The 14,796-nt window shown below is 41.2% G+C and overlaps 1 protein-coding gene and 1 non-coding gene across 2 annotated transcripts; one reads left to right on the top strand and one right to left on the bottom strand.

Moving 5' to 3' along the window:
- Window positions 1-961: 961 nt before the first annotated feature.
- Window positions 962-1,033, top strand: TRNAT-UGU (transfer RNA threonine (anticodon UGU)). The gene has a single exon. It is a non-coding gene; the product is annotated as a tRNA-Thr (tRNA).
- Window positions 1,034-2,383: 1,350 nt separating this feature from the next.
- On the bottom strand, window positions 2,384-11,124 carry GAR1 (GAR1 ribonucleoprotein). The gene is made up of 7 exons (XM_060246933.1): window positions 11,065-11,124; window positions 8,048-8,241; window positions 7,799-7,953; window positions 5,383-5,442; window positions 4,490-4,628; window positions 4,218-4,286; window positions 2,384-2,916 (listed from the first exon to the last, which is right to left on the bottom strand). Exons 2-7 carry the CDS (start codon window positions 8,226-8,228, stop codon window positions 2,903-2,905), a joined length of 618 nt encoding a protein of 205 aa, XP_060102916.1. The 5' UTR covers window positions 8,229-8,241; window positions 11,065-11,124; the 3' UTR covers window positions 2,384-2,902.
- Between the last annotated feature and the right edge of the window lie 3,672 nt (window positions 11,125-14,796).

A 14,796-nucleotide genomic window follows, 5' to 3' on the forward strand; every position in this document is an offset into this window, starting at 1 on the left:
TCTCTTATGTCTGTAGATTCATCCAGTTGGAGTGAGAAAGCAACACAAACTGAAACATTCTCCAACAATTGTTCAGTTGTGTCTCCACACATCTTTTCTATTCGCCGCACAATGGTGTTTCTTGACAATTGTACATCTTATTCTTAAATCCTTCAAAAAGATTGTCTGCTGCTTCAAGAAAACAATCCTTTATAAATTCTCCTTCACTGCAAGGTTTGCATTTCTTTGCGGTCAGGTTGCTGACCTTGAAGGATGCCATGGTTGCATTGACCAAATATGACCTTGGCTTCACCATCAACTGTTGCTGTGCAGCCAATTTAGATTTTAAGTTCTTTGCGCTTCGGTTTATGAATTTCACTTTTGGGTGGAAAATCAGCATCAAACTTATTGCTATGCAGAGCCTTATAATGATGCTCCAGATTACCCTTTTTAAGCAAGGATACAGCGGCGTGATAAAGTAGACAACACTTGTCTTTCACCATGATGAAATAGTCCATTTCCCATTCATCGTGAAAGTGGTAGGTTTTGCTCTTCTTTGGAACACTCATCTTTGTTATACTGGGGTGGCTGGGGTGCTAAGTTAACACTGGTTGAATCTGGTCCAAAACTGTCACTGTCCCAAAGTATTAAAGATAAACAGGAATTGAAAACCTCTGGATGATGCCAAAACCACACATGCAGTTCTAAAAGTTAAAATAAGAATTCATCATACTGGCACCAATAACCAAATACCACCACACCAAATAATCATCAAAAACCCAAACACCTGTCCAGCAAACCATGAGACCAAGTGGGGCTGATGATCTACCTCTGATCCCTCCGCGATCTATCTGTTGGGACATACCTGCTCTACACCCAGATAACTGAAAAGGAATGATCAAGATGAGACATGTTAGCACACCGGTCATCTCACTTTGAGCAGATTTACTCAAGTTCAATCACTCTTACTTCCAAGAGGGGAGGGGAGGTGGCTCAGTCATAGAGCATCTGCTTTGTAAGCAGAAGGTCCCAGGTTCAATCCCCGGCATCTCCAACTAAAAAGTGTCCAGGCAAATAGGCGTGAAAGACCTCAGCTTGAGACCCTGGAAAGCCGCTGCCAGTCTGAGTAGACAATACTGACTTTGATGGACTGAGGGTCTGATTCAGTATAAGGCAGCTTCACATGTTCATATATATATATATATAAGTGCGTTTAAGACTGAAGTCTGAGGCACTTCACAGGTATTTCTGTGATTACAGATGAACTGTTTTAAACAGCAATAATAATTAGCTGTCTCAAGATTCTCATGTGAAAAATTATATCTATTGTACACACATGTATGACTTGCATCTGTGAACTCGCCAATACTATATACCATCAGCAACCGGTACTGTGAAGCAGCAAAAATACTGTGATGAGGGCAACTCAAGGTCACCCTCCTACCAAATGCAGACTTGGATCCAGCAATGCGCAAGCAGAAACACAAACTCAGTGCAGTTCTGCTTGCACTACAGCCTAGTACAGGAGTGTCGAACTCATTGGTTATGAGGGCCAGATGTGATATAAATGAGACCTTGCTGGGCCGGGCCATGTGTGTCATAAAATGTCAGGTAGCAGAAATATAAATTTTTTAAAAGACACAAACACAAAGATTTTTTTTAAAAAAACTTAATAAAACATGCTTAAAACATTACAACTTGTTGGTCTTAAATGTGTTTTCTTTGTATCTCTCCTTTGCAATTCAAGCTCTCTCAATCGCACAGCAGAGCTACTGAGCCAAGCCTCTCTTTCTTCAATTGGCTAAGGATCCTCCCCCTCCTGGTCCCCTGGAGAAGGAAGGCAAGTCACCTTCCAAAGCAAGCTATCCCTCCCCCCTTTCCTCCCCAAGGGAAGAGCCTCAGTCAATGGAGAAAACAGAGGCTTTTTAGCTCCTATGCAATTGAGCAAGCCTGCCAAAGCAAGCTGTGATGCAGAAGGAAGCAAGAGAGAGGGAGAAGAAAGCAGACAACAACCAGTTGCTCAGGGGCCTGATAGAAGCCCTCCGGGGGCCTGATTTGGACCCCAGGCCACATGTTTGACACCCCTGGTCTAATGCTTTCCGTCCTATATATTACAGTGCTCGCAAACTGACTGCACACTGTCTTGCACAATTGGAAATTCAAATGGAGATGCAGTATGCTGGACTCAGCACAAGCAACTATGTAGTCTTTTTCTTGTGTTTCTACTTAGGCAAGAGCTTGAGCATAAGTGAAAATTCTGTGCTGGATCCAGCCTGTAATGCTTACTGGAAATCCACAGGCACAGCGTTAATTTCTTAACCGTGCTCTCTTACAGCATTGGTGCACACTGACTGCATATGTGTCATCACCATGAGACAAAAGAAATATGCATGGGAGAAACATATATAGCATCCCAAAAATGTAATACGGGTTCAACATAATTACAAAAGGAACTTCAAAAATTACATTTAGGAAAGTTATAAATACATACAATTGTGAAACAGCATTCAAGTTGTCTTGACATTCTTTTAAGACTGACCAACACACACAAGACACCGAGTTTTGGGGAAAGGGGGAGAAAAGTATAAAGCATTGTGCATGTTATTTCAAACCTGCAAGCTATTTTATTTTATTTCCCTCTTCTGAGGTTTTCAGTAAAAAAACAAAACACTTTTGTTTTTAAAAAATAACATTCTATTTCATATCTGATAAAAACAAGATCCAAATATATTTCAAGGTCAGAATTGCAAGATCTTTACAGTTCTTCAAAAATTGTCCTCTCTTAATAAGTTATCCTTGAGCCAGAGATAAGACAGTCTTTAGTCAACTGGCATGCTGCAAAGCTCACATCTCACATCATTCAAGAATTCATCTCAGGGGCATCCTGTTGAAGCCACAAGTGTAAAGTTTTCCAGATGGTCATTTAACGTCCTCTACCTAATTTGAAAGACAAAAGAACAAATTAAATCCTTTACAGACACTGCTTGGAAAGAATGTAGTGGCTCTTATGATAAAAAGATGGCTGCAACAGCAGCACCTTCAGTCTACTATTTTCACTGAAGATGTTGAAACAGTAAAAGAACTGAGCTGGGTACTCTGCTCTTCAAATCATCTACTATCAAGGAACCTTTTCCACAGACCTGAATGCTAAGGAGTACTGATGTACCTGCCAAAAAAAGCCAACCAAACAAAAACCCCTAAGAACTTTGGAGAATACACACTGATGCATGGTCACCTACCAGGCTCTGATGCTCACTGCTGCTCCCCAGAGTACACAACACTCTCCTGTGGCTGCAGATTGCAGGAGATCAGAGCTAGCTGACAAGCAGTGTTTTAAAGAAGACTATCTTCAGCTACTGATGCTCCCACTGAATTGATCTGATAAGCTTCCCTTTGAAGCTTAAGTTCCTTGGAACACAGTCTGAAAACCATTTTCTACAGCTTCAAAAGCCAGAAGACTGCTTAGACAGGGGTTTCAAACTTATTTGTTATGAGGGCCGAATCTGACATAAATGAGACCTTGTTGGGCTGGGCCATATCAGGTTGGGCCGGGCCATGTTGGGCCAGGCCATGTGTATACCTATTCAAGATTAGGTAGCAGAGAGATAAACTTCATAAAGGACACAAACACAATTAAATTTATAAAAAATTAAAACATGATTAAAACGTTAGCCCTTGTTGGTCTTAAAGGTGTTTTCTTTTTATCTCTCCTATGGGATCCAGGGAACTGGGCAAAGGAAGTTCTGGCTCTTTCCTTCCTTCCCCAGAGGGCAGGAGGAGGAGGAGCTTCAGCCAATAGAAGGAAGAAAGTCTTGGCTCAGTAGTCCTGCTGTGCAATTGAGAGTGGCTGGAGAAACAAGCTCTGCTTTCCCCTTTTCCTTCTCAAGGGAGGAGCCTCAGCCAATGGAGAAAATAGAGTTTTTGCTCTGTAGCTCCTGTGTGATCAAGCAAGCTGCTATGCAGAAGGAAGGAAGAGATAGGGAGAAGCAAATGATAGCAATTGCTCGGGGGCCTGATAGGAGCCCTCTGGGGGCCTGATAGGAGCCCTCTGGGGGCCAGATTTGGCCCCTAGGCCGCATGTTTGTTCGGCCCCCAGGCCGCAAGCCAGGCCACCCCTGGCTTAGAATGTCTGCTGTGGATGTGATAGTGCCCTGAAAATTAAAAAGGGTGACATTAGTCGATTGTGTCTTGGAATCGGCATCACTAATTTGAATGTCCAGCTATACATATATCCTTACCTCTAAATCCACGGCCACCACCTCCACCTCTGAACCCACCACCACCACCTCTGCCGCCCCGGAAACCACCTGCAGATATATAAATAGGTACATAGTTTAGATTTTATGGGCAGCAAACACGTAACAAATCTACATAGAGAACTACACAGAGAAATACTTGCAGTCGCCACAATCATCTTGCATTCAGAACTGGCCATTCCACCTTCTCAGAAGCAATCTCCCTTGCTTCACAATATACCTCTGAACACATTGCAATAAAGATTGCATCCTACCTCCACCTCTTCCACCTCCACCTCGGCCGCCACCTCTCCCTCCTCCACGCCCTCCTCTTCCTCTTGGAGGTCCTTTCTCACCAGGAGGCCTTGGCAAAAACCTTTGCAGTGGGAGCAGTTTCGCTGGGTCAATAAAGAACTACAGGAGAAAAAACTCAGAGTTCAGCTTTGTCCAAAAAACCCCAACAACAACCCACCTTTCTTACACTGCCGTACATAATACAAATCAAACTAGTGTATTCCACATTTCATATTCATGTCCGGAATGAATGTGCCCTTCACAATGCTACAGTTACCTTAAACTAAAAAGACAGTCATAACTAAGTTCCAGTGGAACAACGTAAGGTGACTAATTCAATTTATGTTGGCGATCCTTCACAGGGTTTGCCAATATGTGATTTAAAATAAAAAAGCAACATGGGTAGCATGTGTATGTGTGTGACAGAGAGGCCAAGGGAAAATTTCCACCCATGCTGTGTTCTCAGGAGAACCAATCGCCATACTTCCCTTCCCAGCTATTTACCCTGGATGGGAAAATAATAATAAATAAGAAGCAGACTAAGAAGCAGAAACAGTAGTAATTAAAAAGACTACCATCAATACTGTACCTGTATTTTCCCTTTATCATACTAATACCAGCTATGTGATGTTTCTATCAAACAAATCATTTGTGTGTTTTGGGGGGGGGGGGGGACGGAGAACAGAACACTCTCTGGAACCAACCCTATTGCAAGATTTAATGGCACACTATAAAATTCCCTTGTAGCGAATAGTCTGAGCCTGATTTCAACTGGACTGTACTACGGTGCAATGTACTTAATGTCATGCACACATATTTAGTGCATGCATATTAGTTAGCTTGCTAAACTTCTCTTAGGAAGAGCTGCACTCACCTTTTGTAGCTTTTTGAAGGAAGATGCTTTCATATTTTCTGACAATTTGACTGAAAAATACTGTTAGAAATTTAAGGATTATATCACAAGCATTTATAATTCCCTTGATAAACAGAGTAACAGTAGTTTCGTTTATGCAATGTGTAGGTCACATGACTGACTTTTTAGTATTTATATTAGAAAGCCTCAGCGTTTCTTTAGAGGAATGTATACTCCATAATCCTTCCTTCAGTTTACATTTCAGGCAGGATTAGTATCCTCAGCCAACAGTCCCAGTTCCTAAAGATTAATACAGAAAAGGGGGAGTTGTATCATTAAATATAATGGCAACAATCACCACCGTGAGAACAGCTGCCCTTTAGAAGCATTTAGTGTAACAAAACATAGTTGCACTTGAGAAACCCTATCCAAGAAAACACTAAGCTGCAAAACCCACTTAACTCAGATTTTTATTTGGTAATTATATTCCACTAGGTTGGAAATACTTCTCTCCTAATCCTTAAGGGACTTTCCAAATCCATCTGGAGCCAATCAATTTCCCTGCAAAGTCATTCAAACCAAATCCCCCTCAGCTTAGAGAGGAAGAACTAGACCACAGTCAAAAGCTGTCCTTTCAAGCTGACCATGAAGGTCCCCAAAAAGTCTACAAAGCATTTAAGCCAAAATCCCCAGTAAGGAGTTCCTGCAGTAAATGGCCTGGAAGTTCTATCAGAAAACTGAGCTTCAGCCATTCAAGCAGGACATCACTTTAATGCTTGAACATACAAAACAAGTTTTCAAAAGAAGCCACCTTATGACAGATTCTGTCATTATTAGTCTGTTTATTTACTCCTGCTCAACCATGACTTTTACTGCTCTCAGGATGTCCTGAGAAGCTGTCTGCCATCCTGGATCCAGGGCTTGCTGCTACAGGTTTTTCTGCTGATGCTGAGAGATGTGGTCAAAAGCCACACAGCATGAGGCTGCAGTGAGCAAGGGATCTGACAAGGTTCTTTGTTCTCCCTTATGCACCAATACAAGAACAAGGAGGATCCAACCTCACATCTCTGCTGATAATTACCTCCATCTGCCAATGATGGCAGTAACAAACAGCCACACACTTGTACTTACAAAAGGGTTAGATCAGGGGTGTTGAACTCATTTGTTGTGAGGGCTGGATCTGATATAAATGAGACCTTGCTAGGCCAGGCCATGTGCGTCATAAAATATAATGCCAGGTAGCAGAAATATAAACTTTATAAAGGACACAAACAAAGATTTAAAAAAAAACTTAAAATAAAACATGCTTAAAACATTACCACTTGTTGGTCTTAAAGGTGCTTTCTTTGTATCTCTCCTGTGCAATCCAGGCTCTCTCAATTGCACAGCAGAGCTACTGAGCCAAGCCTCTCTTCCTTCAATTGGCTGAGGCTCCTCCCCCTCCTGGTCCCCTGGGGAAGGAAGACAAGGGCCACACCTTCCAAAGCAAGCTATCCCTCCCCCCTTTCCTCCTCAAGGGAGGAGCCTCAGCCAATGGAGAAAATAGAGGCTTTGTAGCTCCTATGCAATTGAGCAAGCCTGCCAAAGCAAGCTGTGATGCAGAAGGAAGCAAGAGAGAGGGAGAAGGAAGCAGACAACAGCCAGTTGCTCAGGGGCCTGATTCGGCCCCCGGGCCACATGTTTGACACCCCTGGATTATACAGTTCCATAGAGTATTGAATTTACAAATGTGATCACCAGAATTAAATGCTGTTGCCTGAACCTCTACTTACACATTTCAATTTTTCTTTTCTTGAACACTGTAGAATCAACAGCTATCCTTTGGTGGCACAATAATCTCCTATTCTTCAACTGCCCAGGTACAAGCTCAACTTCCAAAGGACATGTACTGGATATTGGTCCATGAATATGACCAGGGACAAGAGCCAGAAGTCTACCAAATTAATCTGATAACTAACCTCCAAGATGAGCCTAAGATACCCTCCAACCCATCTACAGTGTTCTCACTGTGCAAGAAAGGACAATCAATGCAGTTCTTTCACACCAAATAAGAAGACAGGGAAAAAAATAAAGCTTAGAAACTAAAAATATTTAAAAACATCCATGTCCAATTTTAAAATCAAGCTCAACTGTGCAAAGCAAAGGGTAACTGAACTACCACAGCAGCATCCCAGTGTCTGAACTGATGCAAAGGTCCAATCCATCAGCTTGCTAGGATGAAATGTCAATCTCTAGCCAGCTTATCCTGTAGCTTATAAAAGGAGAGAGAGAAACTGCAAGGCCTCTTTAATGTCTACAGAGCTCAGCTCGCTTCTAGATGTTACTGTAGTGTTAACCAATCTGGGTTTTCCTTTAAAAAAACAAATGCAGAACATAGATATTTAGACTGTAAAAATGTTCTTCTACAAACATTCATAAGTACACTATTAAAGGATACAAAGTCTCTAAGCTGCCCAAATATTTCATCCACTTTCCCAATTTGTTCTTTATTTTCTAAGTAGACTGGTGCATTGAAATAAGGCACTTTGTTTTCCTGAGTTGTACATTTGCAAACAATGTCATCTTCGCATGGGTGCATAAACTCTCCCAGGACTGTAAATAAGTAAATAAATTTATTAATATCAAGCATTCAGTCAGAATGTAAGTTTCTTTAAAACAAAATCCATCCTGAATTAATTTAACTTACTGACAACACTTTCTGGGGGTCCTTGATCATATCTGTTGAAGCCTCCTCGGCCACCTCCTCGACCAAATCCTCCTCCTCGGCCAAATCCTCCTCTCCCACCACCACGTCCCCCTCTGTTGAAGCCACCACCCCGATTGAAGCCTCCACCTCGATTGCCACCGCCTCTTCCTCGAAACGACATCTCTTCTCTTCTGCTTAATACAGAAAGTGTTAACCGGCATTAACAGGCCTTCTTGGCCTTCTCAACAATTATCTGGAACTTGCATCGCATCATATACTAGTGACAGTCAATACACCAAAGAGTGAAACAACTATTAAGAAGAAATGTGAAAATCTGGTGATAGCCTGTTTTTAATGGGAAAATTGAGATGTTCTAGGCTGCATTGATAAAAAAAAATGCCTATAATGAGAGAAACTGTTTTTAATTCATGGTTGTTATTTACACAAAATGTATAGCATTAAGAAGTCTGAGGGGTCCTCTCTTCCTCAGGCAAAAATTTGAAATTCTGGGAGCTCTGAAAAGACAATCTCCTTTGAAAGGTCTCCCCACACTTGAATTAGTAAAACTGATTAAAACAGCATGAGGAGTAGAAGGCGAACAGTTGGTTTTATATCCCACCCATCGCTACTCGAAGGAGTCTCAGAGCGGCTTACAATCACCTTCCCTTTCTCTCCCCACAAAAGACACCCGATGAGGCAGGTGGGGCTGAGAGAGCTCTGATTGCCCCAAGGTCACCCAACTGGGTGCCCTGTGAAAGGAGTGAGGAATCAAATCCTGTTCTCCAGATTACAGCTGCCACTGAACCACTACACCAAACTGGTCTCTGCAGTTCTCACTCCCTTTAATGACAGGCAAATTAAAAAATGTGCTTGTCAAAAAGTTTATTCTTTAAATTCTATCAAGATGTCAATTAATACAATTGTAAATAGAAAAAAACAAGTTTAGATTTTATAGGAAAGGAGACTATTGCATGTATTTAAATTCCCCATGTAATTTCAATCTTTTTCTGAAACTTATGACTGGGGAAATCACTGCTGCCCGGGGAAGTCACTTTCTTACTATGAATTATTACTGTTTCTTTGCTAAGCATTTTGTGTGTGTGTTTTGTACTGATCTGCTGTATGCAGACAAAATATTAACTATTTTAAAACTAGGTGGCTGGCACCATACTGAAAACCTGTGTCTGTCTCAGGATTGGCTACTGTTACAGGGAGCGGGTACCATCTGAAAACAGGACATAGATCTTCAGAACTTGCTTTAACTGGTATGCAAATTCATGCTAATTCAATCTAATTGCTCATGTATGTTCTTAAATCAGTTAACAGAGTGTTTTAAAGTTAGTAACAGTCCAACTTGAGACTATTGTTGCATCATTTTAACCCTATGAAAAGAAGAAAAAGGTTAAAATATGTAAAATATGCTATAGGCCACTTTATCTCCCAATATATATTTTGAGTACCTGGAGAGAGGCAAATGCACAAAGGCAGTTCTCTGCCAGCTGGAGTAATGAGGAAATGGACCTACAGCACAGTGTTTACATGGAATCAAGGACTTTTGCCAGCAAACTGCAAAGAGGGGTGGTGAACAGACAGAAAGCTTATTCAGTAGCGGCACATCACCCTTTCCCCTTGAGGCTCACCTGTGCCTACTACACTACTAACAACATGTTTGTAATAGGTTTTATAGTAACAAATGTTTCAAGATATTTCCAAGCTACTCTCTGTTTTATGACCTTGCTGTCTTTGAATGCTGAGCTTTGATAATCTAACTTTTTATGTTATAGGTTTTATTATTTTCTAAACACCTTAGGCAGATTTCCTGGAAAAGCAGCATAGTATTTTTCCAAATAAATAATACAGTCCACTTACAAAGACTACCATGAGGCTAGGAATAATGGGAAAAATAATGGGGAAAAATTTCCATTCAATTATACAGCATAACACTGTCTGATTCACAATAGCAAAAGCAGATCAGTTCAAGAAGAAAGAAGATACTTGCCAATACAGAGATCAAAACCTTAGCCCAAAAAGTACTTTAAAAAGTTTAATATCACTGCTTTTCATGTGAGACCACAACAAAATTCATAATGCCTGAAACACCAGGTATTAAAGGAATGTTACAAGAGGCTTGAATAGAAGCACATACCCATCACCTCTTCCTCCTGCCCATTACTTCCACAGTACTTCCTATCCTCAACTGCAGAACACAGAACTGTCTGAGTCCTGTGGCATCTTTAAGACCAACAAAGTTTACTTCTGGGTCTAAGTTTTCATGTACATACACACTTCTGGGTATAAGCTTCAATGTGCACAAACACATTTAATGTGATTGTGCACGCATACAAAAGCTTATACCCAGAATTAAACTTTGTTAATCTTAAAGGTGCCACTGGACTCAAACTTTGTTCTATTGCTTCAGACAAATACAACTCCCATCTGAATCTTCATCCAACACATAGTTTGCACCAATATCACAAGCAAGTTTCTACTGTGCACAGAAACTACTTTAGAGGTCATGTGTTAAAATACACTGCAGATTATTATTAGGAAGACCCAGTATTTTGTCTCAGTTCACTTCTCAAATGGTCTTGTGAAATTCAACCGCGACCCAAATCTAGTTGCCTCTGACATCTGATCACACGTTTTTCCTAAAGAGAGTTATCTTCACCTAAGCGCTGCAAAAGTAGAAAAGGCAGCCATCATGGGCTCACTTACTTGAAAGTTAAGACCCGCGAAGCCTTACTTACTTCGAAATAAGCACACTCAGAATTGTGCTGTATTTTAAACTCAGAAACAACCCCGACTCAACTCCAACGGAAATATCCTAATGACTGCAACCTTACGCCCACATATCTTGGCGAAAGTCCCACGAACTCGACTGAGTGTTGCTTTTGACTGATCACCAGGCGCTAAACATTCTTGTGCCATTCAGAAGGAGACTGGGCAAAACAAAGCCGCCGGTCTTGCGCCAAAGCAGCGCGCCGGATCCGCAACACCCCCCCCCCCCCCCCGCTCACCGAAAACAACACTCTCCTACTCCCCACGTGGACTTCCAAAGGGACCCGCGCAGGCCACCGCTGATGACCTCTACAAACGGCGCCTCTCGGTCTCTGCCTGGCGCACGCGCAATACAGACCACTTCCCTCGAGCCCAAACTCAGCGGACAGGAGCGTGCCGTAAAACGCGCGGCTCACGTTCCACGACAGTTGCCGACAGATCTTAGAAATCAAGCTACGTTGTAAAGGAAAGAAGGAGTCGCACCGAATTGGTTCTCGGCTCTTTCGTCGAAGACAAAGCAACAGAGATTCCAGTAGTGGTTTTACATTATTGCTGCACGTTCAGATTTATTATTTTCAGTCTCTATGAGGACACGCAGACTAAACTTCCGGTATCAAACCGGAAGCTGTTGTTGGCCTTGGTTTTATGAGAACAGGGTGATGCCGCTCTAGTCTTGCATTTCTGTGGCTCGCGTAGCCGGCTATGGTGGCAACTCAGCTAGTGTGGTATAAGTACGGATAAGGACTGTGTCCACCTATTCGTGTAGGTTAGTGGTTAGAATGCCGAGCTGGAACGGCTCAAGTTCAGGGTTGTTGTGGGGATAAACCATCATGGACGCCTCCCTGAACTCCTCGGATTTTTTTTTTTAAGTTTGATTTTGTACAATTTTTTTAATCATTTGTAGAACTTTGGGTTTAACAAGTTTGTGTTTGTGTGTGAAAATGATGATTGACTAATCAGAAATCGTGAAGATCCACCCCCCCCCCCCCGAATAGATCCCTTTGAATCGGGAGTTAAGCACTAAAGCGGTTGGCCAAACTTGCTTAACATAAAAGCCACATAGAATAAACGTCAGATATTTGACACCCGCAACATCAGTTGTCTGAGAGCTGCAAGGAAGGAAGGAAGTAAAATAGATGGGGAGGAAGGAGAGGTGGAAAAAAGCAACTTTAAATGCATTTCTCCAAGCCACTGGCTGACTGCTTGAAAAAGTTATTTAAAGAGAGAAATGCCTTCTCCAAGTGTGTGAAAGAGCCACAGTTTGGTCAGTAAAGAGCCACAGTTTGGTCACTAAAGCTGTGTTCACCCCGATTTCAGTAAGCCTGGTACTTCTTTTCATACTGATTGAATCAACCTACAGTGTGCTTGTTAGATGTCTCTTTGAATGTACTGTTAACCAATTACAGTGGGTAATCTGCTTTTCAGTGATGAAGGCGGACTATAAATACAGTAAAATAAATAATTTGGATTCTGAAATGCTTCAATTCCATTAGTTCAGAAGCTTTGTAAACTTGCACATGAAATTTACTAATTTTTTACACTTTAGAAATCTGCATTTTTCTTTTTCACATGTACACACAAACAGAAGGGAAAGGACTGAAAACAGCTTTATTTAGCCCAGCAAATTCATCTTTGGGGAGGAGGAAAGATGAAGGCATCATCAGTTGAATGAGAATTACTTTTGCTGCGGGCAGACCCTGCTGAGTTTCCTAAATCTCACGAGATCAGGCTAGCCTGGGATGTTTCAGCGTGACGTGATTATGATTTGGTAATTTAAAGTGTAATCCTGAAGCCTTTTAAGTCTGTTCAATAAATTTAGGAGCCTAGATTCGGGTTGCTGTAACTCTGATTAGGACTGCACTGTTGAACTGCTTTCTCCAAGAGAGTCTGAAACATTGTTAGGAATACTGCCATATTTTTATCAACATGGTTAAAAAGAAATGACTAAAAAGATAAAAACTAAAAAATGAAAACAAGTCCTTTGGCACTCTAGAAACTAAAAAAAAAAAAATCCAGCATAAATATTCACAACTTAGTGAATTCATGTTGGAATAAATGTTAGTCTGTAAGGTGCCATTGGACTTTTGTTTTATTTTGTTTTGTATTTATTTTATTTTGTAGTTATGGATAAATGGCCACTCATCTGGAACTAAGACAAGTGACAGTTAACAAGCCCTAGTAACAGCAGCATAACTGGGGATGACTTCCCCAGGGTGTATGTATGGGGGGGGGGGGTTTGCCATCTTCCGCACAACAGGGAAAGAGTGAATTAATTTGCCTGAGGTATACAAAAATCTCGGCCCTAATTTGGATCATGGATTTTTTCATAGTTGATTTAACTTGTTACAAAATTTCTACATGGAAACATGTTCTGAATAAGAATTAAAGGGCAGCCCAAATTATATGTACTTCCGTGGAACTGATTCTCACACAGATGTGTATAATATTGCAACCCTGACATGCTTACAAAGTACACAAAACTGTGGTTGTGTTTCCTTTGGAACGAAGCAGCTGATTTCTCAGTAATTTGCCTTATCGCTGAAGATTGGGAAACAAGGAAATGAACTATTACATTGGCACTGTTGAGCTCTATGCATCTTTCCTTTTCATTACAACTTAGGGCTTACCAAGCTAATGATGTATGGAACTGATAAAAGTCTGCTAATAAAAGTTGTGTTGCTTCTGTCCAGCAAAATCCCAAGAACTAAAGCCAAAGTCAGCTGGAATTTGGTCACCACCTTGATGATTTCAGCTCAACAGTCTATCTGTAAACAACTACAAATATAACATTCAAATAAATCACAGGAGTATGTATGTGTATTGACAAATCAAGGAATGCAAATTTATTATTTACTCTTTTCACTATTAATTTATTGCATGATCATCCCAGGAAACTCTAGAATGCAGAGGGTTTCCTGATAAGTAGTTTTTATGCAGTTTGGGAAAATAACTTCCTTTGTTTAAACCTGAACTCGGCATCCAGAACTGCAGTAAATCTTGCTTCCAACTCAATGTATTAAGAACGAGCATATACCATTTTTTCCTATTTAGCAGATACAGTTCTAGTTTTCTTGCATCTCTCATTGGCACCTTATTTGCCCCTATTATGTAGTTATTTTCGCCTTTTGACAATGCTTGGCTAAATTTTCATTAGTGTGACTTGCTAGCAGGGTTGTGCTTCAGGTTTTATCTCTAGGAGTTCTGAGCTCTAGAAGTTAAATCTCCGAATATGGAAGGGATACAGTTTGTATGTGTTGCACATACACATTAATGTACATGAATGTTCAAGTTCCTTTTGCAATACACAGGGTGGGATCACACTGGGAATTTGGTACTGCAATATCCCAGCTTTGAAAAGCCAGTTCTGTTTGATGTGAGCCATGGCAGTCACATAGCCCCTGCCCTGCTGCCAGGAGAGGCACATGCTGCACACATGCAAGACTGCTCCTGTGTGTGCAGGGTGCTTGCATCACATGCCCTGGCTGTTCAGACAGTCAGAAACATGCCCTGCCTGCATTTTAGAGATTTGCTACTGGAAGTTCCTGATAGCTATTTAATCTGGTCCCAGCCCATCCTAAAATGAGGTAAACATGGGTGGGACTCATGGACAGATGTGCTCATGTGATCATGCACATTAAATCCGGAGGGGAGGCATGGCTAGATCAGACAAAATTGCTTGTGTGATTGCACCCGCAGTCTGTTGTTTCACTTGCTGCAGTTTCTGTTTTGAAACAGACAACATATTGTGGGACAGTTAATTTCCCAAGTATAGTTTGAGATAAACTAAAACAATAATGTCTTCTTGGATGCTAAATCAATACAGTTTAAACTATTGTAGAGAAAACGAGTGTATCATATGGATATGGACTACAGTAGGAGGGTTGTTAGAAGCATGCTGTTATTTTTTTACCTGTGAAATGTTGGAGGGCATGCTAAAGTTTGAGCAAATCAAAGGATCTGGAGTTAAAAAA

Source organism: Heteronotia binoei, chromosome 9, assembly GCF_032191835.1.
Source record: "Heteronotia binoei isolate CCM8104 ecotype False Entrance Well chromosome 9, APGP_CSIRO_Hbin_v1, whole genome shotgun sequence".
Lineage (NCBI taxonomy): Eukaryota > Metazoa > Chordata > Lepidosauria > Squamata > Gekkonidae > Heteronotia > Heteronotia binoei.